Source organism: Melanerpes formicivorus, unplaced genomic scaffold (genome assembly GCF_026170545.1).
Source record: "Melanerpes formicivorus ecotype bairdi unplaced genomic scaffold, bMelFor1.0.p_v2 SCAF_73, whole genome shotgun sequence".
NCBI lineage: Eukaryota > Metazoa > Chordata > Aves > Piciformes > Picidae > Melanerpes > Melanerpes formicivorus.
In genome coordinates this window covers 1927062-1954418 of record NW_027142425.1, presented here as the reverse complement: position 1 = coordinate 1954418, position 27357 = coordinate 1927062, and the positions used below count along the sequence as shown (strand labels likewise).

General features: G+C 52.2%; 1 protein-coding gene across 3 annotated transcripts in view; it reads left to right on the top strand.

Annotated features, from left to right (window-relative positions):
* Positions 1-27357, top strand: part of ZMYM3 (zinc finger MYM-type containing 3) — a 39131-nt gene that overhangs the window by 342 nt on the left and 11432 nt on the right. Inside the window, exons 1-13 of one of the 3 annotated variants that reach the window (XM_068163617.1) lie at positions 271-320; positions 13312-14178; positions 15139-15182; positions 15555-15627; positions 16419-16710; positions 17126-17303; positions 17719-17931; positions 18487-18637; positions 19197-19312; positions 23684-23770; positions 24092-24242; positions 24824-24996; positions 25420-25585. In XM_068163617.1, coding sequence (XP_068019718.1) covers positions 13326-14178; positions 15139-15182; positions 15555-15627; positions 16419-16710; positions 17126-17303; positions 17719-17931; positions 18487-18637; positions 19197-19312; positions 23684-23770; positions 24092-24242; positions 24824-24996; positions 25420-25585 — 2497 coding nt within the window. In that variant the 5' untranslated portion in view covers positions 271-320; positions 13312-13325. Of the gene's footprint in view, positions 1-270; positions 321-12827; positions 14179-15138; positions 15183-15554; positions 15628-16418; positions 16711-17125; positions 17304-17718; positions 17932-18486; positions 18638-19196; positions 19313-23683; positions 23771-24091; positions 24243-24823; positions 24997-25419; positions 25586-27357 lie in introns of those variants that run through there. The other 2 variants (XM_068163615.1, XM_068163618.1) reach the window with 2 other exon arrangements.

The following is a 27357-nucleotide window of genomic DNA, read 5'->3' as shown; positions in this document are numbered from 1 at the left end:
TCGCGCTGTCCCGCTCCGCCACGCTGATCCGTTACGGGTTTTCTGGCCACCCGACGGAGTGCGGGCTGCCGCGCCGATCCCGGGCTCGGGGCTCCGCTCCGCGTTTCCGAGGCTGCCGCCTGCAAGCGAGTCTCGCGAGCCCAGGCTCCGCCGCCACCAATGGGAAAGCGTCCCTCGCTCTGCACAGCCAATGGGGCACTCCCCCCGCCGCCCTTCGGGCTGCAGCGCGCTGAGGGCTCCGAGCGGCGCCTCCATTTAAAGGGGCCGCGACCCGAATCCGGTCTCTGAGTAGGGCGGGCGGCGCAGCGCCGGGGAGCCAGGTGCGAGCGGCGCCGGCCGCGGGCGCCTCCCTACGGCCGCTCGGGAGGCGCAGCCGTGGCGGCGACTCGGTGCGGACCGACCTCGTGCGGCCGCTAGTGGGGTGCCGGCGGTCGGTGCCGCGGGTGGGGGCGGGGAGGTGCCTGCGGCGCGGACCCGGGGCGGCGGTACCCTCCGGGAGGGGCGGGGCGGGGCGCGCGCCGGGCGGGAGGGGGCGGGGTCCGCCATTCTGCCAGGGGGCGGGGCGCGCGCGCCAGTCGCCCCCACTTCTGGTGGCCACCACTTGGGGGCGCCCTCCCACAGGGGGCGGGTTCCGAGGACCCCACCCAATGCGGCACGGACCCCTGGTCGGGGGTGGGTGAACGGGCCCCGCCCCTCGGGAGACCCTCGCCCCTGCCGGCAGGAGCAGCCCTCGGGTGCCCTCCAGATGGTGGAGAGGCAGCAGCTTGGCACTCGTTCCCCGGCACGAGTGAGAGTCAGAGCCCTGGGGGGTCCCGACTCTGGTGCTGGGGGCCGGCTGTGCCCCCTGCCATGGTGGTGCCTGGGCACAGGCTGGGCCCAGGGGTCACGGCTGGGGCAGGGAGGCCTGCCACAGTCCCCTCTGTACCTACCTCAGCAGAGCTTCTGTCTGCCAGGGCACTGAGCTGCAGGCTGGCAGCAAATGGCCCTGCTGGCACCCAGCTGCCCCACGGCTTGATGTGCACCCTGTGCTCTGCCCCAGCACCTTCCTCAGCTTGCCTCTGTCTACATTTTGGGCTGATGCTTTGAGGGTCGCAGCCTTTGTGCTGTTGTCACTGCACATAGTGATGAAGTTTGTGGAGCTTGCAAAACACGCAGCTGCTGGTCTGTGAACCGTGGATCGTGCTGTCCACCTTCCTCCCGCATGGCTGTGCAGGCTGGAGGGCCTGAGCTGGGGCAGGGCCTGGAGTGTGGTCTCGTCTCTGTGAAAACCATGTGCTGCACTCGGGGATCAGGCCCTGCCAGGGAAAGGTGCAGCCCCAGAAAGCCAAAGCTGCCTTGTGCCACTGAAGAAGGCAAAGCCTCAGTTTGGGCTGCGTGTGAGCAGCAAGGTTGGAGTACCTCCCGTGTTGTTTGCAGAGATGTGGGGGCAGGACTGACCCCAGAGGGGAGGGTGCACACTGGTGAGGTGGGAGCTGGCTGTGGCGTGGGAGCTGGCTGTGGCATATGCCTGGCACAGGAAAAGGCCCTGGCAGTTGGATGTGCTTGTGTAGGCAAGAGGTAGTGCTGAACGTGGTCTTTGTGAGGTGATGGAGGGGATGGATGCTCAGCTGAGTGCTGGGGAATGGCTCCTAGAGTCTTTGATGAGGATGAGAGCTGCTGCTTTTGTGCTTTTCCCTTCCCCTGCTGTGCTGCAGCTATGGTTTCTTGTTCTGGGCAGTACCTACTTTCCCTCTTGCTGCTGCTGCATTCCCCAGGAAAACTTCTGTGATCTGCATTTTCTTGCCTAACGGTGCCTATTCCAGGATCAAAGCTGGTGATAAGGGCATGGCTCTGCTGTGACTGCCAGTTCAGCTTTCCTAAAGGAATAACCACCACATAGAGAGCTGCTGCTGGCAATGGCCAACCTGCAGCTCCCAACCCCAGCACGCACAGTTGCACCACCTCGGTTTCTTCACAGGCTTGCTTACATCTCTTACTGCAGCTGCCCTTGCTTTGGAGGATGCTAGTAAGTCACAGTACATTCCTCTGCAGTTCTGACTGCAGGCTGAGCCCATGGCCTTACTTTGGGAGCAAAGCTCCTTGTGTTACTTCTTTTATAGACGTTTTATGGTCAGTGATGCTGGGATGTATGACCCTGATGGACACAGGTGTGCTAGCAGAAGCCTCTGGTGCAAAAGGGTTGTGGTGAAAGCAATCCAAGGGAAATATGGAACAGGCTACAGCTGTGGCAACGATTTTGTTAGCTTAGGGAAGGCTGGGCTCACAAAATTTCACTGGAATTATGGTTTAATCTTGGTAGAGTGTTTAAGTGTTAACTTCCTCCTCTGCTGGCAGCACAGGTCAGAAAAGTGTAGTGCTTGAGAGCATCTTCACCAGTCCTGGTGGCCATGGACTCTAGTGGTGTCTTCTGGACACATCCCATAGCCTCCTCTGCTGGCTCAGTCCTTGAGAGTGTAAAGAGAAGGGAGTCAGACACAAGGCTGGGTGTGACACTGGTCTGCTCAGCCAGCGTTCGAACCTGGGGCCACTTTGTCCAGCTGCACCTGAGCTGAAGCAGCCCAGCGCTGAGATGCCTTCTCGAGGACCTGCCAGCAAGCACCTTGCACAGGCACCTGGGGCTGTCAGTGAGACTGAGGAAACATTTGACCTTGTGCTTCCTGTATTTTGGCTCTATAAGATCCCCTAAAGAAAATGGGATGTTTTGCCCTCAAGGATGTATCCTCTTAAGACTCTGCTCTGTTGCCTTCTCTCTCTTCCCTGGGTAGTAAGGTTTATTCAGAGAACCACAGAGAGATTGAGGTTGGAAGGACCCATGGAGGTCTCTAGTCTAACTGACCTCCTGCTTATATTAAGGCTGACTTGAGACTGTGTTGTCCAGGGCTTTGTCCAGTTGAGTTTTGAGGACCTCCAGTGGATCCATGGCCTCTTCCAAGGCTTTGGCGCTCTCCTTTGGAGAGTCACCTGCTGTGCCTGCAGCTTTCCTTTCCAGCTGGCTGTGTCTGCTACCAGGAGGTGTCCAAAACTTTGAGTTAGGTGGTTTGAGACCCTCTTGAAGCATTTGAGCAATAGGTAGAGGGCCTGAGGGCCATCTTTTTTTGACCACTTCCAGGTGTGCCATTTCTGTCTGAGTATCATTAGGGCACTTTCAACAGACATACTCCAGCATGCTGTGTACCTCCATACCTTTTTTTGTTGTGCTTCAGGTAGTACTCTCAAAGCTTTTTTGCCCTCCCACCCCTTGCCCCCGTGTATAGCACTCTTCTGACAGATGTCATGTGGCAAGTGGTGAGCCTTGAGAGAAATATTGCTTATTTATGCTATAGATACAAAGCTGTACAAGCAGCAGGAGACTTTTCTCTCTAAGGTGCTCTTCAGGTGGATTTGGTTCTTGGAGCTGAATTGCTCTCCAGACACCAGACAGTGCTGTGAGACATGCAGTTAAAGTAAGTTGTGTCAGAGTGTACCTACCTGGACTTGTTGCTCCTTTCTCTTTTGCAGGGCCTTGACACTTAGTACTTGGGGAGATCCTGGTCTTAGGAAAAGATGTGAGAGTATCCAAGCAGTTTCAAGCTGCTGCCAGGGTGTGTTCTGGATGGATGAGCATGTTCTGTGGTGCTCTCTTAGAGTTTACTGCAAGCACAGAGGTGTTGAGCTAGCAGCAGATAGTGCTGAGATCCAAAGGCTCTAGAGTACAGGGAAACCTTATTCCAGACAATTCTGCAGGAAGTTCTCTAAAGTTCATTCCTCCTCCTGAACCATTTTGAAGCTGAGATGAAATTGCTGTAATGAAGCTCTAAGTCTCATTTAGTTGCTCCTACCTTTGAGTGATCAACAGGCAACTCGTGGTGCTGTTCTGCAGCACCATCTCCTCAGTGCTGGAAGTTCAGATCTGGGTGCCTGCTGTACGAAGCTCAAGGGCTGCACTTTAAACTGGTGCTACTGCAGTAGAAAGCTCTGTGGGTGATCTTGGTACCTCCTAGGCCTTGGGACTGTTGGGAAACCATTGCTGGAGTCTTGAGGTTATTGATGTTGTTCTGGGAAGGCCCTTTCCCCCATCCACCAGTTCCTGTTGTGTAGACAGTTCCATTCACACAAAGACTGTCTGAAGGCAGCCTGGTGGTAGCTGCTGCTGTTTGCATGCTAATTGTGAGAACCAAGAATATGTATGGAGATTCATGGATTCACAGAATGGTTTGGGCTGGAAGGGACCTCAAAGATCACCCAGTTCCAGCTCTCCTGCCATGAGCAGGGACACCTCACACTAGAACAGGTTGCTCACAGCCACATCCAGCCTGGCCTTGAACACCTCCAGGCAGGAGGCAGCCACAGCCTCCCTGGGCAACCTGTGCCAGAGTCTCCCCACCCTCACTCTCAAAAATTTCTTCCTCATCTCCAGTCTCAGTCTCCACTCTTCCCTCCAGCTCAAAACCATTAACCCCTCATTCTGTCACTCCAAGCTCTTGTCAAATGTCCCTTCCAGGCTTTTATTGTAGGCCCCTTTCAGGTACTGGAAGGCTGCTCTAAGGTCTCCCTGGAGCCTTCTCCAAGCTGAATAGCTCCAACTCTCTCAGCCTGTTCCAATAGGGGAGGTGCTCCAGCCCTCTGATCAGCTTCCTGGCCTCCTCTGAACCAAGATGAGAAGAAACAACTGTTGGCTGAGCCCTGCCTGCAAAGCACAAGCTGAAGAGCCTGACCAGTGATCTCTGCAGTGGCTGTGGCTAAGTTGTAGAGAGTCACTGAAGGCTGCTGTAAAATCTCCAAGTCACAGAGGGTTTACTTGTCCCTGGGCCAGTTAAGTAACCATCTATAGCATTACTCTGGAAACAGCTGCTGCTGAGTTTGTCCAACTTTGCCTGCCAGCTGTTCAAGTCTTCCTGTGCATTTGTCTGTATGTCTGAGGAGTCCTCTGCTGGGGTGGTTGAGGCACCATCCCTGGAAACATTCAAGATCAGACTTGCTGTGGCCCTGGGCAGCTTGCTCTAATTGGAGCTGCTCTAATTGGAGCTGCTGCCTGTGGGTGGTCGTACAAGATGAGCTTTGAGGGCCCCTCCCAACACAATGCAATCTATGAGTCTGTAGATCATAGAATCATAGAATTGTTAGGGTTGGAAGGGACCTTAAGGATCATCCAGTTCCAACCCCTCTGCCATGGGCAGGGACACCACACACTACATCTGGTTGCTCACAGCCACATCCAGCCTGCCCTTCAACACCTCCAGGGGTGAGGCTTCCACCACCTCCCTGGGCAACCTGTGCCAGGCTCTCACCATCCTCATGGGGAAGAACTTCTTCCTCACATCCAATCTGAATCTACCCATTTCTGTATTTTTTTTTCCATCCCCCCCAGTCCTATCCCTCCCTGGCACCCTCAGAAGTCCCTCCCCAGCTTTCTTGTAGGCCCCCTTCAGATACTGGAAGGCCACAAGAAGGTCTCCTCAGAGCCTTCTCTTCTCCAGACTGAATAGATCTCTCAAGGAACAAAACCAGGTTTGTCAGTGAGAGGTGTTTCCTGAGCCATGGTTCATTCTTATAGCAGTGGCATTCCTGCACTACTGTCAGATATTTAGGGGGTTTTATTGTTTGAAACATCTCAGCTCTTCCAGTATCTGTCAGCAAATGTAAATGCTAGCCAAGAATGAGACACTAATGGTCTAACATGGTACTGTGGGCAAGCAGCAGTGTGCTAAATGTCACCAGTGGGCTTTGTGTCCATGGAAGACAGAGTTTGGACCTTTCCAAACCCACTGCTGAATAACAAGATCCTTTCTGCTTCCTTCTGGAGAATTTTGACTGGACTGAAACCTGGTGCTTAGCAGTGTGCTTCGTTTACTGCTGATCCTTCATAAATTCATTTAAGTGAGATCACAGAATCACAGAATGTTAGGGGTTGGAAGGGACTCAAAAGGTCATCCAGTCCAACCCCCTGCCAGAACAGGGTCACCCAGGGCAGGGCACTCAGAACACATCCAGGGGGGTTGGAAAGGCTCCAGAGCAGGAGACTCCACAACCTCTCTGGGCAGCCTGCTCCAGGGCTCAGCACCCTCACAGGGACAAAGTTTTCCCTCCTGTTCCCCTGGCACCTCCTCTGCTCCAGCTTGCCCCCAGTGCCCCTTGTGCTGTCCTTGGACATCCCTGAGCAGAGCCTGGCTCCAGCCCTGCACAGCTTTATCCCCAGCCATGAGGGCAGCCCTCAGATTCTTCTGCTCCCAGCTCCCAGCCCCAGCTGCCTCAGCCTGGCCTCACAGGGAGATGTTCCACTGCCTGCAGCAGCTCTGTGCCTCTGGTCTGGACTCTCTCAAGCAGTTCTCTGAGGCCCTTCCTGAATTGAGGGGCCCAGAACTGGACACAGTATTCTAGATGTGGCCTTACCAGGGCAGAGCAGAGGGGCAGGAGAACCTACTAACCACACTCCTTGTAATCCACCCCAGTTTGCCCTTGGCTTTCTTGGCCACAAGAGCACTTTGCTGGCACATGGGCATCCTTCTGCCCACCAGTACCCCTCAGGTCTCTCTCCTCTGCCCAGCTCTCCAGTCTGCAGTAAAGGTTTGCAGTGCTTGGATCTGGAAAGCTATCAGCTATTGAGAGAAACTGAGGTAAGTCACAGCAGTGGAGTTTAACTTTTGCCGTATGTGTCACTCAAGATACAACGTAGCTAATGAAAATCTGTCCCCTGAAACCATGCTTGGTAGGACATGGCATTATTTCATTGACAGAGCTGTGTATTGACCACTGCTGGTTCTGTCAAGTGCTAGGTTGGCTGTTACTGGTTACTCTAACATTTGGCAAAAAACCCAGGAGCTTCCCTTGGAGCTATCCTCAAGTCTTACAGAGCTCATAGGTAGGGATTAGCTGGAATGTTGATTTAAGCATCTTGATTTTCAGAGTTATTAGTTAATGCTAGGATAGGATAGGATAGGATAGGATAGAATAGAATAGAATAGAATAGAATAGAATAGAATAGAATAGAATAGAATAGAATAGAATAGAATAGAATAGAATTAACCAGGTTGGAGAAGACCTTTGAGATCATCAAGTCCAACCTCTCACCCAGCACCATCTGATCAACTAAACCATGGCACCAAGTGCCTCATCCAATCCCCTCTGGAACACCTCCAGGGATGGGGACTCCACCACCTCCCTGGGCAGCACATCCCAATGGCCAATCTCTCTTGATGGGAAGAACTTCTTTTTCTCTGCTGATGCTCTGATCTGGATTAGATACTATAGAGTCCTATGGATCCCTGTGGCACCCTATAGACCCCTTTGGAGTCGTATGGAGCTGTATGGAGCCTATAGAGCCCTACTGAGCCCTGTAGAGCCTCAAGAGCCTTAGAGGGACTTATGGATCCCTATAGAGCCTATGGAGCCCTGTGGAGTCTATAGAGCCCTATGGAACCTATAGAGCCCTTTGGGCCTCTAGTAGTGAAAAAGAGAAATCCTTCAGCCTTCAAATGTCTTTCATCCATACCCATGAACAAAGGTCTGGGGCAGGTACCCAAGCAGTTGCTGTTCCTCTGTAGGAGGAAAGCAGTAGCTGTGTGGCTGTGCTCTTTGGGCAGTGGAGACTCCTGAGGGATTCATCAGCATGAGGGAGTAACGGCAGTGTTGTTTATTACTACCTGCTGCTGATGAGCAGTTTCATGGCAGCTAGGTTGTGTATTCCTCTGCTAATAGGTACCTGAGGACACTGCAGTGTGGAAGATCTGTGCAGTTACAGAACCACTGATAAAGCTTGATAAAGTCCTTGGGTGTCCAAGCAGAGATGCCTTACCCTGAGCTTCCGTGTCTGAGCAGGAGTCCAGGTGCCTCCTCATGGACAGAAAGGGCAGGGCAGGTCTGCTAGCCACATGTGCTGGATTTGCATTCTCTGCAGGACCTTCTGCTGTCCCATCACTTCTCAGGGAGCATGCAGGGGTTTCCAAGGAGGCAGTCTGCATCAGACTGTTGTGCAGGGAACTTTGCTCTTTGAATGTGATCTTCCCAGAAATATCTGTTACTGAATACTCCAGAGGGGCTGGTGCTGAGTCCTAAGTCAGGAGTTTCCAAATGTCCACCAGAGCAGTTGTATCCTCTGTAGATGTGCAGAATTTCAGCACACTGCTTCCTCTTTGTTCAGCTGAGGCAGGTTCCAGCATACTCTCCTCACTCCCAGTTATGTGGCTGGAAAAGAGGAAGATTTCAAGCAGACCAGTGCCCAGACCCCAGGGACTGAATTGTGCAGTAGGTTGTCCTGGAATAAAGATGATGATGACTTGTGGTGGATCTTTCAGCATCTGCCAGGAACAAACTGTTTTTCTTCTGTTGGGAAAAGCAAGAAGAGACTTCACCAGAGGTAAAGGACTCATTCAGCTGGTGTCTTAACTCACTGTGAACCAAACTGCACTCAGCAGAAAGCCCTGATGAGTGCACATCTGGGACAAACCTAAGAAGAAGTATTTCTTCCAGCTGGGTAGCCCTAATTTCCTTAGGTTGAGTTTGACTTCAGAGCAACCTTCAAAGCATCTTTCCTGTTCTTAAGGCTATCCTCTTCAGCCTTCAGCTGGTGAAGGCTGAGGTTGGTAGTTGAAAGCTGACAGTTGAAAGTTGAAGTAAAGACTTCATTGTCAGGGAAACAGAACTGCAGCAATGGGCAGAGGCATTGCTTGCTTTCTCACTCAAACTGCTTGTCAGCATCACTTTCTTGGGGCCAGCTTCATCTCTAATTTCATCAGCTTGTCCAGATTCCTAGGAATGCATTAGAAGTCCTCACTCATCTGCTCTGTGTCACCTTGTCATGGGGCTCTGCTGCAGCAGCAGGGTTGAAACAAACACAAGGAATATACTTTTTAAAACAAAGTGTTTGGCTGCAGAATGGATTGCCACTGGCATTTTTGAAGGCTAAAGGTATAAACTGATTCAAAAGGGGGTTAGGCTTGTAGAGAATTTGCTCAGCATAAACTCCTAACAGTGACAGTCTCAGTGCAGCTCTTCAGCAGGTCTTCAGCAGCTGATTGCCACTCGATTGGAGGACAGGCTGAAGAGGAACGTCCTGTTGGTTATGTTTCTTACACAAGGAGTGCCATGGAACAGACAAGGGGTGATGGGGGCAAGTTACTTCTGGGGACATTCCCATTGGATTCCAGAAGAGAATTTTTCCCCATGAGCACAGTCAGACACTGGAATCATCTTCCAGGGGAAGCAGTGGAGTGCCCTGCACTGGGCAGTTTGAGACTCAGCTTGCCAGGGTGCTGAGCCAGCTCATGGCAACTGCACTGTCACCCAGAAAGGTTGGAGCAGAGGATCCTTGGGGTCCTTTCCATCCAGGCAGTCTGTGATATTCATTCTTGGTATAAACAGGAGCAGGACATTTGAATTCACAGTCCCTTTATTTGACAGACTGCAGCTCTCCTTAGCTTGGTTCTGGGTCATTCTCCTGAGCACCTGAGCTGTTCTGCTGGAGGGATTCAAAGGGAGCCAGTGAAAGTGGACAGAACTTGAACATACAGGGCAAGCACTGAGCTTCCAACCAGAACATGCAAGTGAGTGGTGTGACCACAGAAATAGACAGCAAAGAAAGTAATACAGAACACAGCTCCCTCCTCCGGACAGAGGAGGGTTCCCCCTCTGTACCCTCTCTCTCCCCCTACCTCCCTTTTCCCCAAAAAGGGCTAGAGAGAGAGAAAAGGTAATGAATAAGGATGAAATTTTGCTAGGCTTCAAAAGCACGTGCAGGGATTAGTTTTCTTATCTCAAGGTCAGCTCCAGCTAGTTGCTCAGAAGCAGACAGGCTGGAAAGGCAGAACACACTGGAACAGAGAAAGATTCCAACTGAACTAAAAGTTGCATTCTACCTACCTGCCAATGAAATTAGTTTGGAATATCTGAATGTTTTCATTCTACACCAAAACATGCAGCCAGAGTGTTCCAGCACTGTTCCTTTCTCAAAGGCACAGCCTAAAGTGGTCTTCACTGCATGCTTTTGGGTCTGCAGGAAGGTCTGCATGCCTGCCCCAACCATATCCTGGTAGTTGAGAGTGTACTCCATCTGCAGAGTACTTGTTCTATTGAAGGATTTGATGGGTGACCACTAGATGGATAAGGAACTGGCTTGATGGCTGCACCCAAAGAGTGGCTGTCAATGGCTCCATGTCCCAGTGGAGGCCAGGGAGAAGCAGAGTCCCTCAGGGATCAGTCCTGGGCCCAGGCTTGTTCAACATCTTTGTGGGTGCCATGGACAGTGGCATTGAGTGCACCCTCAGCAAGTTTGCTGATGACACCAAGCTGTGTGGTGCAGCAGACAGTTGGAGGGAAGGGAGGCCATCCAGAGGGACCTGGACAAGCTGGAGAGGTGGGCACAAGGCAACCTCAGGAGGTTCAACAAGAGCAAGTCCAGCAGCTGGGTGGAGGTAATCCCAGGCACAAATCCAGGCTGGGCAGGGACTGGCTGGAAAGCAGCCCTGAGGAGAGAGACTTGGGGGTGCTGGGGGAGGAGAAGCTCAACAGGAGCTCTCAGTGTGCACTTGCAGCGCAGAAAGCCAATCAGCTCCTGGGCTGCATCAGGAGAAGTGTGGCCAGCAGGGCAAGGGAGGTGATCCTCCCCCTCTGCTCAGCTCTGCTGAGACCCCACCTGGAGTACTGCCTCCAGTTCTGGAGCCCCTATTGTAAGAGGGATCTGGAGGTGCTGGAAGGTGTCCAGAGAAGGGCCAGGAGGATGAGCAGAGGGCTGGAGCTGCTCTGCTGTGAGGACAGACTGAAGGAGTTGGGGCTGTTCAGTCTGGAGAAGAGAAGGCTCCCAGGTGACCTCATTGTGGCCTTCCAGGATCTGAAGGGGGCTACAGGAAGGCTGGGGAGGGACTGCTCAGGCTCTCAGGTAGTGATAGGACTAGGGGGAATGGAATGAAGCTGGAGGTGGGGAGATTGAGGCTGGAGGTGAGGAGGAAGTTCTTCCCCATGAGAGTGGTGTAGCCCTGGAATGGGTTGTCCAGGGAGGTGGTTGAGGCCCTGTCCCTGGAGGTGTTTAAGGCCAGGCTGGATGAGGCTGTGGCCAGGCTGATCTAGTGTGGGGTGTCCCTGCCCATGGCAGGGGGGTTGGAACTAGCTGATCCTTGTGGTCCCTTCCAGCCCTGACTGATACTATGATACTATGAAGACAGTTCTGCAGGTCAGTGTTACCATCATGAAATTTGGCAGTCTCGTCTTGCATCGTAACGCTCATGCCCAGTGCTTGAGAGCAGTGTTCAGGAACACACTATGCAAACCTGTTGCTTTGGGCCTGTTTGTAAAGCAGGAGTAGCATGGCCTGTTTGTAGGCTGATTGTTTCTAGCACTCAGGGAATGCCCAAATGGATTTCTTAGCTCCCAGACTCTCTTTCTGCCAAGCAAAGACTAGGCCAGCTGGGAGTGGCAAACACTGTAGGAGTATCACCTCTGTGGTTCATTGCAGACGTGCAGAGTGTCTGAAGGTGAATTCGAGGAGTGTATTAGTCCTGGTCAGTAGAACTACAAATGAGCTTTCCTTACTCATCTGAGGCTTGACCTTTCTGCTGCATGTATAATCTGCTGTCTGTCTGGGAGTCTGGGTGGGGGATGTCTTTGAGAGGGAGGCATTGTTTGTATTTTGAGCAGCAGAACAAACATGTTTGTCATCTTGGTAGGATTCTCACTGCTTCAGATCTTTAGATCCTTTCAGATGTCTTTGTTTCACTTTGTTCTTCTTTCTGTCAGCCACTCTGAAACACATATTGGCTCCTGTGTTGCTTTGGAATTGGCTCATTCTTGAATGGAATCACCCAAGTCTTCAGTGGTGAAGCTTGCTGAGCATCTCTGAAGGTTACATCTGGTTTAGTTGCTGTCTGTGATTGTGTGAACTGTGCTGACCAGCCCCTGTGAAACACAAAATGTTGCTGTGTTGTTAGATAAAATAAGGGGCCAGTGACTTTGAGCTCCCATTGTAGGGTATGATTTTCCAAATTCCTGCTTACAGGAGCTTCAGAAGTTGAGTGAGTTACCTGTCCAGGTATGTCCTGTTTAGTTCTGAGTTCACCCTTTGTGAGTGACTCTTGGTTGTCTTCTCAGAAGGAAGGGTATAGTGAGACAATTAATCTGTCACTACCAGTGAAGTTATTCCAGGCTTCCTCCTTCACTGACATAGCTGAGTTATGCCCATAGTGAGCCTATGGCAGGGTAAATCTCCTGCTTCAGGGGTTAAAACAGTGTCAAATGTAGAATTAGGATTATTCTAATGAGATTTTGGTGCACATCTCCTGATTCTAGTGCCTTCCTTGTAGTGTCTGTTTACAGCCTGGTTTGGGGATGTGATGATACTTTGAGTCTTAATCTGCCTTTCCACTTGCAGACTCCTTCTCCCTTTCCCTCTTCATGTTTGTCAACCATTAGCTCTTTGAGGGAGTGTACTTCACTTTTAGCCAATGCTTACTTGCCTCATCTCAATCATGCGCTTTCTGTCTTGTGATAATGTTGACCATGAGGACCTGGGCTGTAACTTTGTCCCTCTGATGTTAGCAGTCAGCATCACATCTTCCTGTGCAAGTGTGCAAAGTCACACTGGTCTCTTTTCCTGACTCTACGTTGCAAGCTCATGTCTACTTTACTCCTTGTTCTTCCTCTTATGACTGCTTTTAACACTGTGGGCTTTAGTGCCTTTCTTTTGCTACAGCCTGGAGTTGTTCCTAGTTCTAACTTAAGCTTTTGCAGTTGTCCTGTGGCTGAATATTAGCCCACATACACATGGGGCTGTGCTGTAGCTGTAGTTAAACCATGACATGGTTTATATCTGTCCTCTGACAAAAATCATGCAGCCTGTCATCCCGTCTCTCGTTCAAGGCACAGGCTGCAGGGCTGTAAGGAGTTCTTTCTGCCTCTGTTTAAGACAAGAGGTATTACAGAGTGCTAGTTCCACTAGCACTGATCAGGAGAAAGGACAGACCACATTACTTGGGTCTGATGAGATAGAGAGGAAAGCAGGGAAAGGGCAGAAGAGCTGTGTGAAGTCTCCTGAGTTGGTACTAGAGTCCTTTCTGATACCCCACTGTGTCATTTGGCATAAGCAAGCCTGGTTGTTGTGCTGTGCTGAGGTGCATGGAGGCTGCAGAGTTCCCAGAGGTTTGCTGTCCTGAACTGCTGTGTCCTGCTGTAGCTTTGGCTTGAGAGTTGCAGCCTCATGAAGAGATGTGATTGACCTGCTGGGATCCTGGTTATGGCTAGTGGTGTTACTGGGCCTTGTTTCACTCCAACAGTGTTCAGAAGAATGAAAATTCATGTGCTGTGTTAGACTAATGTTCATTGACTTGGAAGTCTCTCTCTCATTTCTAGTTGCCATCTTCTAAATGGATTCCAGTGAATTTTCAGGAAGTTTGGACCCCCTGTCCTTGCCTGACAAACCACTTATTGGTGATCTCCCTGCTGACGTGGAGTTTGGGGAAGGTCTCCTGGGCTCCCAAACAGCTTCTACCCAGGAAGCTTCAGTTCTTCAGCCCTCTGACTGGAATCAATCCAAGCAGATGAGTGCAGATGGGGACTTGGACCTTCTAGTGAAAACAGACAGCCTGTCTGAACTAAACAAATCAAAGGACTTCATGCTAGATAAACCTAGTGTCCTGGAGGTGCTTGAGAAAGCTGATGTCTTAGATGACTTGGGTAAAACTGCTGACTTGATGGAGCTAGATAAATCAGAGGGTCAGGATGTGGAGGATGGACTGATGGACTCCTCTTCTCTCTCTAGAGAAGCCTTTGTTCCAGAAACATGGGAAGAAGGGGAAGATGCACCAAAAAATGATTCTGGGGGCCTAAAAGAAGATGGTGCTGCTGCTATTCCTGCACTGTCTCATGACAAAGCCCCTAAGTCACCCCAACAGCCTGTTCCTGACTCCAGGGACCTCCGTAGTGCCCCAGCCACAGAAGAAATTGCAGCACAATCTTCAAGTCCACCCATGCCCCCTTCCCAGCTCAGTCTTAAACAGACAAAGAAGACAAGGTTGAAGGCCACAAGGAAAAGCTCATCCATGCAGAGGGAGGGGATGACAGGGGAAGCAGAGGTGGAACTGAACCCAGACAACAGTGCTGCCACTTTGCCTTCTGAGTCCACAGAGGAAAACCAGGCAGAGGAAGGGGATGATGGTGGGAACAACTTGCTTAAAGGAAGTAGTGCACTGAAAGCACAGGAGGCCTCACTACCACCAGGTAGGTTGTTGTCTCTGCAGAACTGCACTTCATCTTGCTCTGGAGGTCAGCATACTGCACACTGCTCGAGCTGGAGTCTGTTCTGTGCTCCATCCTTCCCCAGCATCCACTGCTATGGAAACCATCAACACTGCTGTTGGGCCAGACTTGTGGAAAGCATCTTGCTTACAGGGAATAATACTCTGAAAGCTGCTCCCTTGGTGGTCACAAGCTCTTACTCTGTCTTTCCTGAGTTTAACTTTGGTTTTCATAGAATCCTGGAATCACTTAGGGTGGTTCAATTAACACTGCCAGGTTGCCACTGTGCTCCTCGGCATCACATCTATGCTGCTTTTAAATCCCTCCAGGGATGGTGGCTCCAGCCCTGCTCTGGGTTGCTCATTCAAGGGCTTGACAACCCTCTTGGGGAAGAAATTGTTCCTAATGTCCAAACAAGACCTTCCCTGATGCAACTTGAAGCCGTTTCTTTTCATCCTTGCTACCTGAGAGAAGAGACCAACCTCCACCTCACTCCTTTCAGGGAGTTGCAGAGAGTGAGAAGGCCTCCCCTTCTTTTCTCCAGGCAGAAATAATCATTCTCAATGGTTGTGTCAGTTAGGAACTTCCCTGATAAAGCCATAGAAGTGCATCAGCTTAGCTCATACTCTTCCTCACGGTAAGTGAGGGTCACCAGCAGGTGTTTCCAATGGACAAAGTCCCTTTGCTGAGGCTGGCCATCCTTAGGATGTGTCCAGTCTTGGTAAGAAGCAACTGGAATCATACCTGCCCCATGCAGGGAGGTGGTGGGTTTAGGAGCTTTCCTGTGTCTGATCACCAGCAGAACTGCTTGTTAGCCAGGACTGCCTGATGCTTCTTGTGCAGACTGACCTAAAGGGTGGCTGCATTTGAAGAACACTTGTCCTTTTCTGTTGGAGAAAAGCAGGATGCTAGATGCAAGCTTCTTCTGTGCTTCTATTCCAGGAGAAGGCCTGTCTGGGAAAGGAAGTGAACTACCTATTGAGAAGGTGAGGAGAATGCAGTCAAGTAGGTATGCTGCAGGACCAGAGAGGGTGGCTGGCTGTTGTCAAGCTCTGTGAGGGATACTGACTGTCTGGGAAGGAGTCTGTGTGTCTCCTGTGAGAGAGAGATGCCTGTGCACTGCCACTGTTGCTCCAGTGTATCTGTGCTACCCCCATCCGGAATGTCTTTCTCATAAGCCTGTTTTCCCTCTCCCTCATCCTGCCAGCTCTGGTCAGGTATCCATGGGTGATACCCATTTTTAGCCTGATTATTGGGAAAGCAAATCCCAGAAGCTGGAACTGCATCATTAGCTGGAATATTTATCCATGATTGTCCCAGCAGATGGTTAGCCTAAGTATTTCCTGAATGTCTTCTAGGAGCAGAAAAGAAGTGAGCGAGCCAGAAGATCAGAAGCTGCCAGGCCTGAAACTGTGAACTCCTCTGAGAGCAGTGAGTAACTGGGGCTGGCCAGGGCCTGCTGGGGGCAGGTGGCTCACGGTGCAAGTGTGAGGGGAACTCTGGAGCTTCTGTGCAGGCTTTCCTCTTACACAGGCCAGGTACCTTCACCCTGTGAATCTGCACTCTGGGGTGCTTGCCTTGCTTTCTGAGGGCACTTAGGTTGAAGGGTGGGCTGTGGTATTTTTGCAGTGGTGTGTAGACGCCATGCACCAAATAATAGGATGAGATCTGGGGGTTGGCCAGGTTCCCCTGGATGAGACTTGGGGGTTTCCCAAAGGAAATCCATCTTCCATCTCCTCAGCCAGAAGCTTTTTGCCTTTGTCTCTATGGCAGCAGGCTGTCTGAAGGAAGGTTGCATTTGGGAGCTTTTCCTGCAGAAGTCTCTGTTGTTTGAGATGTTGAGTGTCACCCTGCCATCCCCTAGTATCTCTGTGGGGCTCTGTCATTGCCTGCCTGTGCAGCCTGTGCTGGGGGCCGTTGATCCAACTTGTTCCCTTTAAGGTCTCCTGGTTTGAGGAAGATTGTCTGCACACTTAAGGCTTCTGCTCAACTTTGGCAATCATGGCTTCCTGGAGAGGAGCTGCTCTTAAGCTCAGCTTAGATCAAAGCTTTCTGGCTCCTCTCCAGTTCCAGCAGAATGTCTTTTAAGGTTCCTTTGTCGTTCCACCCAGACAGGTACAGAGCAGGTGCCCCAGAAAGCCCAGGCAGGTGTCTCACGGCAGAGATTTCTCTCTCAGCTCCTCACGAGGTGTTTCTGTGCATCTCTCTGTGCTGCCCTGCAGTTCCTGTCTCCGACGAGGACTCTGACGCCATGGTGGATGACCCCAACGACGAGGACTTCGTTCCCTTCCGCACGCGGCGCTCCACCCGCATGTCCCTGCGCTCGCAGGTGGCGCAGCGAGCCGCCCGCGCCACCCTCACCAAGATGACCTGCGCCAACTGCCGCGCCCCGCTGCAGAAGGGCCAGACCGCCTACCAGCGTAAGGGGCTCCCGCAGCTCTTCTGCTCCAGCTCCTGTCTCACCACCTTCTCAAAGAAACCACCTGGCAAGAAGCTCTGCACCTTCTGTAAAAAGTGGGTGTCCGTTCCCCTGCCCTCCGTGCTCCTCTGCTTCCAACCCAGTTTGCCTTCCTCGCAGGCCTGCTCCTCCTGGCAGTGGCCAGCCCTCTGTGTGTCACGTTTTCAGTTCCTCCACATCACTCCTGCCAGCTGCTGCCCTTTGGCTTCCTTCGCACACTGCGCATCCCCCGCTCCCTACACCCCCTTTCCCCGCCTGTGCCAAAGCTCAGTGCCCTATATCCCAGCTCCCCCTCTAAACAGCCTCCCACATGCTCTGTCTTCAGTCACATCACCTCTGGGCTGGGACAGAAGCTGCTCCTTCCAGCCTTTGGGAACACAGAGTGCCTTGTGCATTGCAGCATGCCATCCTGTCTCTCTGTGGCAGAACTGGTGTGTCCCTGCACTGACACATGCTTCTCCTGATTCCTAGGGAGATCTGGAACACCAAGGACTCTGTCGTCGCCCAGATCGGTTCAGGGGGCTCTTTCCACGAGTTCTGCACCTCTGTCTGCCTCTCCCTCTATGAGGCCCAGCAGCACAGACCAACACCTCAGTCTGCAGATGCCTTGGACACCAACCGCTGCAGTGTCTGCCACAAACCTGGCGAGGTGAACAAATCCTTGGTGCTTCCCATGTCCTGGATTAGGTGCTTGTGACCTGTAGCACTAGGCCCTGCCTGGGGCCATCACAAGGTGTTTGCCAGGCTTTCCCATAGCATGAGGCCTCAGCCCCTGAGCTGGCTTGGGCTCACTCCCAGGGCCGTCCCTTGTTACCGTGAACCAGCTCTTACCCCCGCAGAAGAAATAAAGCTTCTGCTCCTCCCCTCCCTGAAGCTCCTTGCTTCCTGCCACTTTGCTTTCCTCATTGCTCTGCTGACTTCTGGCGAGGGAGGCCAGCCTGAGTCCACACCAGCTTCCAGTGTGGCGCTTGCTTGCGGTCTGGGTTTAATACCTGTGCCCATGGCCATGCACGTTAGGAGGCACGTGGTGATGTGGAGGAGTGACAGTAATGATGTCACTGCAGATCCAACATGAAGTCAGCAATGGGAATGTGGTTCACCGCATCTGCAGCGATGCCTGCTTCACCAAGTTCCGGGCCACCAAGGGGCTGAAAACCAATTGCTGTGACAACTGTGGACTTTATATCTACAACAAGGGCTTTCCCCTGGAGTACCTCTTTCACGAGGGCCAGCAAAAACGCTTCTGCAACTCTGCCTGTCTCAACAGTTACAAGAAGGTGTGTGGAGTCAGCTGCCTAGGGTGGGGGGCCTCTGTGGGCACAGAGCTCCTTTGCTCAATGTGGAATAGGGCAGGTGACTTGAATCATCTTGAGTTTTGTTGGTGGCAACACTTTTAAGGATTGCTGTGGAGAAACTTTGGAGCAGGCAAAGAGATATTATGTATTCCATGTGGGGCCCATCTCAAACACAAGCATGGGTCAGGCAGTCAATAAGCTGGACTGTGCAGTGGCTCTGGAGTGTGCAGTTAGCATGGGTTGGCTTCTTATGGGTGGCTACATGTTTCTCTGTGGCCTGAGCAGGCTTCACTTAAGGGTCCTGATGGGATTTCCAAGCTCTGTGTTCCTGCTAGTGTACCCTTGAAAGGAGAAGGTGAGGTACTGAAGGTAGCCTTTCTTTGCTACCACCACCTGAACCTGCAGATTATGAGCCTGGCTCTGGCGCCAGGTGTTCGCTGCCTTGCAGTGGGTACAGTAGTGGGGTGGGATATGAGGATCAGAGCTCAGTGGCTGTGATGATCTCCCTGGCAGCTCTCTTCTGCTCTGTGTTTGCAGAAGAACACTCGGGTTTACCCCTGTGTGTGGTGCAAGACGCTGTGCAAGAACTTTGACATGCTGCCCAACGTGGATCGAAGTGGCAAGATGGGCCTCTTCTGCTCCATTTGCTGCACTACCTCCCACAAAGTGAAGCAGTCAGGCTTGGTTGGTAAGAGCACCTATCTGCAGGGGATCTGTCACCTCTCCACTCTCCTTTCTAGGTACTAATTATTGCTTGTGGATGAGGCTGGAAAGAAGGCATGTCTGGGGAATTGCTTGTCTGGGGAGCAGTCCAGTGAGATGTGGAAGGTTTGGAGAGGGAGGAGCCCCTGCAGCACACAGACATCGTGATGCTGAAGGGTAGTGTCCCTTGCTACTCTGGAGAGTGCAGGAAGCAGTTGTAGTGCTGTGCTGGCATTGCCCTTTCCAATGCACAGAGTACCAAGGTGTCCAGGAATGAGCATGGGCTCTGGTGCAAGTACTGCAGCCTGTTTGGACAAATTCCTGTAGAGCCAGGGCCACTTCCTTGAACCACTCTGCTCTCCATCCATGTTTAACACTTCTGTCCTAGCAGAATCTGGTGCTTCTAGTTTCCTGGTGTTCCTGTCCTTTGCTTTTTGATAGTAGCTTGACAGAGTGAGGATGAGTGAGTAGCTTGCATTCCATCCTCAGAATCCAGTTGCACATCCTGTGCTGCTGCCTTCACCAGTTCCTATTTGTTTCTTCAGGTCCCCCTAGACCCTGCAGCTTCTGCAGAAAGAGTTTATCTGAACCCTGCTATTACAACAAGACAGACCGGGTTGTCTACCAGTTCTGCAGCCCCAGCTGCTGGACCAAATTCCAGGTACTGAAACACCCTTCATGCTGGGGTGGGCAATAGAGCTCCTGCTTCCCTTCACAGTCAGCAGAGGCTCCATCTTCCTCAAGCTCCTCAGTGAGGGGCCATAAGAAAGTCTTTGCTGGAGCACAGGAGCTGCAGTGAGTGTACTTGCCAAGAACTCAGTCTTCGCCCTGTCTCCTCTGTCTCTGTTGGGATAAGGTGGGCTACAGTTCACTCCTGCCTATCAGGTTGTGCCCAGCAGGAGTGCAGTGCAGAGCTGTGCTGCATGAGTGGTTTGGGATGTAGTGGCCTTGCATGAGGGCACAAGCGGAAGCGTGTAAGCTAGCACAGTAGGCACCTGCTAGTGGACCTGAAGCAGGTGTCACTGAGAAACATAACCCATCTGGGATGCATTGTCTGAAAACTTACAACCAGCAGGCCTGGATACCTCTTGTATAATGATCCTCAGAGGCTTGGCTTGTGGTTTTTATCTTCTGACGTTAGATTTCAGCAATACTTGTGCTAGTCAACAGCAACCAGAAGAACATTAGTGCTGTGCAGCTGTCCAAGAGCAAAGCCATAGCCAGGAGGAGCTGAGAAGCTTAGGCCATGGCATGCCTTGGCCAGCTGGGAAAACAGAGAGAACCTAGAGGTAGAGTTAGTTACTGGCAGCTGCAGCATGTTGTCTGGGGGCTGTTTTTCTCTTGTGGCTTTGGTGCTGGTTTGTGGGGTTCTGGTTTTGGTTTGGTTTGGCTTGTGGGGTTCTGGTTTTGGTTTGGTTTGTGGGGTTCTGGTTTTGGTTTGGTTTGGCTTGTGGGGTTCTGGGTTTGGTTTGGTTTGTGGGGTTCTGGGTTTGGTTTGGTTTGGCTTGTGGGGTTCTGGTTTTGGTTTGGTTTGTGGGGTTCTGGGTTTGGTTTGGTTTGTGGGGTTCTGGTTTTGGTTTGGTTTGTGGGGTTCTGGTTTTGGTTTGGTTTGTGGGGTTCTGGGTTTGGTTTGGGTATTTTTTGGTGGGGGTTTTCTGTGTGTGGGGGTTTTGGTGGGGTTTTTTTTGGGTATTTTTGGTGAGGTTTTTGAGTGGGTTGACTTTTTCCCTTTTTCTTTTATTTTTTTCCTCAGTAAATCCTTGGGCTTACAAATGATCCTGAGGTGACAGATGGTGTTGGGAGGGTAACTGTAGGGTTTTTACAGTTGTAGACTTTGTAAGACTTGATTCATAGAATTGTAGAACGGTTTGGGTTGGAAGGGACCTCTAAAGGTCATCTAGTCCAAGCCCCCTGCAATGAGCAGGCACATTCTCAACTCCACCATATTGCTCAGAGCCCCATTCAACCTGGCCTTGAATATTGCCAGGCATGGGGCATCTACCACCTCTCTGGGCAACCTGCTCCAGTGCACCACCACCCTCATTATCAAAATGTCTTCCTTATCTAGTCTAAATCTGCCCTTCTTCAGTTGAAAACCATCACCCCTTGTCCTGTCACAACAGGCCCTACTAAAAAGTCTACCCTCAGCTTTCTTACAAGCCCCTCAAGATGCAGCTCTAAGGTCTTCCTGGAGCCTTGTCTTCTCCAGGCTGCACAACCCCAACTCTCTCAGCCTTTTTTCAGAGGAGATCTGTTCCATCCCTCATATCATTTTATGGTCCTCCTCTGGACCAGCTCTTACAGGTTCATGTCTTTCTTGTGCTGAAGACTTCAAAGCTGGACACAGTATTCCAGGTGAGGTCTCACCAGAGTGGAGCAGAGGAGGAGAATCACCTCCCTTGACCTGCTGGCCACATTTCTTTTGGTGCAGCCCAGGACATGGTTGGTCCCATGGGCTGTGAGCATACCTGCAGGCTCCTGTCCAGCTTTTCTTCCACTAGTGCTCCTAAGTCCTTCTCCACAGGGCTGCTCTCAATCCCTTCATCCCCCAGCCTGAACTGATACTGGGAGTTGCAAGGTGGAGGACCTTGCACTTGGTCTTGTGGAGCCTCATGAGGTTTAGAGGGGTCTGCATCTTGAGCTTGTCCAGGTCCCACTGGATGACAGCCATCCATCAGGTATGTCAGATGCACCACTCAGCTTGATGTCATCTGCACACCTGCAGAGGGTGCACTTAATCCTACTGTCTATAGTATTGATGAGGACATGAAACAGCACTGGTCCCAGGGCAGACTGCTGCAGGACACCACTTTTCACAGATCTCCATCTGGACAATGACCTGATGAGCACCACCCTCTGGATGTGATCATCCAATCAATTCCTTATCCACCAAACAGGTCATCTATCAAATCCACATCTTTCCAATTTAGAGAGAAGGATGTTGTGGGGGATGTGGCCTTACAGAAGTCCAGAGAGGTGATATCCATAGCTCTTCCCTTGGTCACTGGTGTACTCACTGCACCACAGAAGGCCACCAGGTTGGTGAGGCCCTTGGTGAAGCCATGCTGGCTGTCTGAAATCATTTCCCAGTCTTGCTTGTCCCTTAGCAGAACTTCTAGGAGCATTTGTTCTGTGATCTTCTCAGGCACAGAGGTGAGACTGACAGGTTGGAAGTTCCCAAAATCCTCCTTTCTACTGTTATTAAAAATGGATGCAGTGCTTCCAAGGAGCTTCACCTAACTCAGATCACTTGAGTCATTCCCATGTAAAATCAGTATGAGCAAAGCCCTGCATAACCTGGATTAGGAACTGTCTTGCTGGCAGATCTCAGAACACACTTGTCAAAGAGAAAAGTCTGAAGAGAGGGTTTCAAGATGTCTTCTTGAGGATCAGTGTTAAACCCAAGGACTTCAACACCTTCATCAGGCACCTGGTGATAAAATCAGAGTGAGACTGATAAAACTCGGCAGATGAAACAAAAACTGGTCAGGTGGGGTGGCTCCTGTGACTGCCATCACCTCAGCAGAAAGCAAAGCAATTGGATTGCTTGCCAAGATTGGTTCCTCTTACTGTGTGCTCACACAGATGCTGTCAGCCTCAGTCAGGAGGTGTGGGGGCACCTGGGAAAGGGAGGGGTTTGAAAAGGCTCTGGGATTACAGCAGATAAACCGTTCAGTGTGAGCCTCACAGTTTGCTGCCACAGGGGGGAGGAATCAGTGAGTTACTGCAAGTACAAGCAGAGAGTCATAGAGTCATTGAGATTGGTAAAAGGCCTCTGAGATCATCCAGTCCAGCCATCAACTCAACACCATCATGCCTACTGAACCATGACTTGAAGTGCCATGTTTCCACATTTCTTGAGCCCCTGCAGGCATGGGGACTCCACCACCTCCCTGGGCAGCCTGTGCCAATCCCTGACCACTCTTGCACCAAAGACATTTTTCCTCATCTCCAACCTATCCCTTCCATGGCACAATCTCAGGCCATTTCCTCTCCTTCTATCACCCGAGACTAAGGAGCAGAGCCCAACCCCCACCTCACTGCAGCTTCCTTTCAGGCAGCTGTAGAGAGCAATGAGGTCTCCCTCATCCTCGTCTTCTCCACACTAAACACTCCCAGTTCCCTTAGCTGCTCCTCTCCAGCCCTGCTCTTCAGATCCTTCCCCAGCTTTGTTGTCCTTCTCTGGACCCTCTCCAGCTCCTCAATGTCCTTCTTGGAGTGAGCACCCCAAAACTGAACCCATGATTTGAGGTGTGGCCTCACCAGTGCCCACAAGGGCATGATCCCTGCCCTTCTCCTGCTGGCCATACCATTGCTGACCCAGGCCAAGACCTTCTTGGCTGTCTGAGCACACCTGAGTGTGGGGAAGTTAAAAATAGGGAGCAGAAGAGCTACCTAGAATGTGGCACTGGTAGGAAGGATGTTCATCCAGTGTCTTTATCATGAGCATTGAAGAAAAATTGTAAGCATGCTGAAAAAAGCCCCGAAAAGTGACACTGGGGCTTGGACAATGCAAGTACTGAGGCACCCACAGAGCTCCTCCTCTGACATGATCAGAGAGCAAACCAGGAAGGTGACTTTACTAATGAATATTTCCTTATGGACAATGGCAGAGGAAGGTGGGATCATGATGGCTGCTCGAACTCTCTGAGTTGCTTTACCCTGAAAATAAAAACCAAGCACCCATGGCTCGAGATCTTCCAGAGAAATTCTCAAGAGATAGTGGAGCTCCCATCTCTGAATGTTTTCAAATCCAGAAGGGTAGCAGCTTGAAAGCTTGTGCCCCGAGAAGAGCTGGACCCAATGCACTGGAAGTGAAGCAAAATTCCTGGAGAGCAGATTCTTGAGGAGCTTGAGACATGACCTGATACAGTGACTGTGAGCCATTGACAGTGGCAGCAAGTGCAGGTCCGAGCAGGGGCAGATGGGCTGATGTGAGCAGTGGAGCATGCAGGAGGTGGTGGCAGTGTGCAGTGGGTGCTCACTGCCCTCTGTGTGCCTGTCCCCCATCAGCTGTGTCTGTCTCCTGCAGCGCACCAGCCCGGAAGGTGGAATCCATCTCAACTGCCATTACTGCCACAACCTGTTCAGTGGGAAGCCGGAGATCCTAGATTGGCAGGTGAGGACTTTCCCCAGGAGGATGTTGAGGCCAGCCCCAGTGAGAACTGCAGGGCTCCTTCATCTGCCTTCTCAAAGTAGATCTCCTCCTGCACCACTGCTCTGAATGCCTTAACTGCTGTGATGTGCCTGGAGACAGTGCTCTGAGTGCTGTGCTCCTGATGTTTAGCAGGATGTGAGAAGGGCAGGAGGAGATGGCTTCTGCCAAACCCTGTGCCCCGAGCTGGGGAGCTGGCTGAGCCCTGCAGTGTTGCTCTTGCTTCCCTGACAAGTGTGGGGAGCTCCTGGCAGGCTGGCTGACCAGCGGCGGTGTCTTTGGCAGGACAAGGTGTATCAGTTCTGCTGCAAGGACTGCTGCGAGGACTTCAAGCGGCTGCGTGGGGTGGTGTCTCAGTGCGAGCACTGCAAGCAGGAGAAGCTGCTGCACGAGAAGATCCGCTTCTCTGGAGTGGAGAAGAACTTCTGCAGTGAAGGTACATGAGGAAGGCATGGGAAAGGCAGAGCCCCCATGCCAGCCCATGCTGGGGGAGGAGAAGAGAGCATGGAGAGGAACAGAGGGGAGACTGACTTAGCCAGGCCCTGGGGCGAGAGCCTTGCCATGCAGTGAAGGGAGGACAGTTGTGGGGATGGCTTGCTGTCCAGCCAGGCCCTAGGGCAAGATCTTTACCGTTCATTGTGTCCTTGGGGAGGGCTTTCTCACAGCTTTTCTCTCTCTGGGGGCTGGGGAGACAGCAGATGGCAGCTCCGCTCCTCCTGTCATCATGCACTTCTACGCTCTTGCGTCTGGGCTGGCCTGACCTGGCCTTGCCCTGCCTGCTGGGTTCCTGCACACAGGAGGTTGGAGTCAGACTCTTCCTAGAAGCATGGAGGTGAGAGATGGCAAGTCCCCATGAGGTCCCATCTTATCCCAGCCCCAGGGGCCAGTGCTGGATTGTTCCCTGCAGTGTGTTGCGTGTGCTCTGTTGTCTCCGCAAACCTGGATTCTGGTCGTGTTTGGGTCAGGGAGGCCCCCAGTGCATCCTGGGAAGGTTTCACTCCTATTGTTTCTCCGCAGGGTGTGTGCTTCTTTACAAACAGGATTTCACCAAGAACCTGGGCCTGTGCTGCATCACCTGCACCTACTGTTCTCAGACCTGCCAGCGGGCGGTCACCGAGCAGCTGGAGGGCAGCACCTGGGACTTCTGTAGTGAAGACTGCAAAAGCAAATACTTGCTCTGGTACTTCAAGGTCAGTATTGGCACCGGCAGCTTGTGCTAAGTGCTGTGGTGGGCACGGCACCCAGATAAGTGGGCATTGCACTGAGGAAGTTCACACTGCTGGAGTCTGGCTGGCACTGCTGCGGAGAACCTGGCACTGCTGGAGCCCTGCCTGGCAATGACGGGACACTGCTTCGGGGAAGCTCATGTAGCTGGAGTCCCCAGCTGATCCTGCCAGAGCACTGCCATGAGGAAGCTCACAGTGCTGGATCCGCGGCTAGTGCTGCTGTGAGAAGTTCGCACCGCTGGAGTCCCCGGCTGGCACTGGCAGGGCACTGCTGCGGGGAAGCTCACAGCACCTTGCTCTGTGCACCCTTCACTGGAGAGTTGTGTTGCACTCGGAGGGGGTGTGGTTAGTTACTCGTTGTTTCTCTCCTGCTGATGCGGGCTTTAGGCAGCTCGGTGCCATGCCTGCAAGCGTCAGGGGAAGCTGCTGGAAACCATCCACTGGCGGGGGCAAATCAAACACTTCTGCAACCAGCAGTGTCTGCTGCGATTTTACAACCAACAGAACCAGCCCAACCTGGACACACAGAAGGGGCCCGAGAGCCTGCTGAACAGTGAGTAGGAGGGAGGGAGGGGACCTGCCTAGCTCAGTCTGAGAGACACAGGGAAGACTGAACAGCGAGGGGTGGAAGCTTCCTGCCTGGGACTGGATGAGATGCTAGGGAACAATCCTGCACTGGCCCTTGGGGGGAAAGGACGGAGTGGGACCTCACGGGGCTTCTCCATCTCTAACGTCTATGGTTCTATGACACACAGGGCCCAGACGGGAGGAGCCGGTGCCAGCCTGCTGCCTGTAGCTCACACTCTTAGTGAGGATACTCAGGGATTTAACAGCCTCATGTTGCCCGCGGAGAGCTCGATTGGCAGGGTTAGGGGACAGCGTGGTTTGGCATGATAATCCACCTGCAGCCCCACACCACCTCTGAGCTGTGACCTTCTCAGATCTCATAAGCTAATCGGGATTGGGCCAGGTCAGTGCTTGGATAGGAATCATGCGAGGAAAATGCAGAGTGCTGCAGGAAGTGGTGCTGGTGATGCTGTAGGTGGGCTCTCCTCAGCCAGAACTGAACCTAGAACAACCCTGGAGGCACTCTGCCTTGTGATGTTAGATTGAAGTCCTGCCACTTACACAAGATTGCTGCAGCTGTGAGGAGCTGTGAGCCCCCCCTGTCCTGGATAACCCCATTCTGCATCTGTGGAATTCCAGCTGGAGAGGAGATTTTCACTGCCTGTTGCCCCATTTCCTGTCATTAACTTGAGCCAGTTGCTTATGGAAGATTGCAAAGTGCTTTGGGGTCCCTCAGGATGGAAGATGCTCGTACTGACAGTGACAAGACATTGCTTGGCCCTCAGACACTTCCATAGTCTCGTTCTGGTTGGTCTTTCATAAGCCATGATCTTCTAGGTGATCTGTGTGGGACTTGCTCCGGTGCATCCAGCCTCAACAGATACCTGCACTGTAAGCTCAGGGCTTTGCTGCTCTCCCTGGAGTTTCATGAGTTGTAAAACCCTGACTAGGGTGTGCCAAGGAGGGGAAACAAAGACAAGGGTCTTCCTGTGAGACACCTCATCCTCTGTCTCCAGACTCTTCCTGGTTTCTCTCCTGACAGCAGTGGGCTGATTGCAAGACAGTGGAAGCCCTGGATGTCCATGCTGCTAAGGCAGCAAAGCAGAGCTGCTCTGCCAGAAGCAGCAGATTTTCCCCAGCCAGGGGCATCCCATCTTGCCCTCCAAGAGCCATACTCCGTAAAAAGCCATGTGAGGCAATGGCTCAAGTGGCAGCACACTGGAATGATCTGGATAAGGAACTGTTGATTTCTGCTGGCACAGGAGTGCCCAGGAGGAGTCTGCTTGATGGGGCACACTGTTCTGCTGGCCAGGGGATGAAAAGGTGTTAAACTTGATGGTTCCTGTAGCTCATTACGTGGTTCCACAGCCCTGGCCATGTTGTTCCATCTGTCTTAACACTTTCAAGGCATCTCACTTGTGACAAGTAACACTGGTTTTGGGACACGGGCACAGTGAGCAAGCTCTGCCTGCAGAGGGATGCATCTTCCACACTATTTGGCCATTGTCTCCTTGAAGCCATGGACCACAAGACTGAGAAGTACCTTCTCCACCACCACCAACCGCATGAGTCTGAGCCCACCCTCCACCATGTCTCTGGAGGCTCCCAAGAACTTTACTGTTTGGCATACAGGGCATCGCCTTTCACTATGCCTCTGTTTGCCCTTCAAGGCAGAGGACTCTTGAGGGTGGCCAAGGAAAAGCCCATCCATCAGCAGTGGTGAGTTCTCAGCTGAGCACAAGCTCCAGGCTGCCCCAG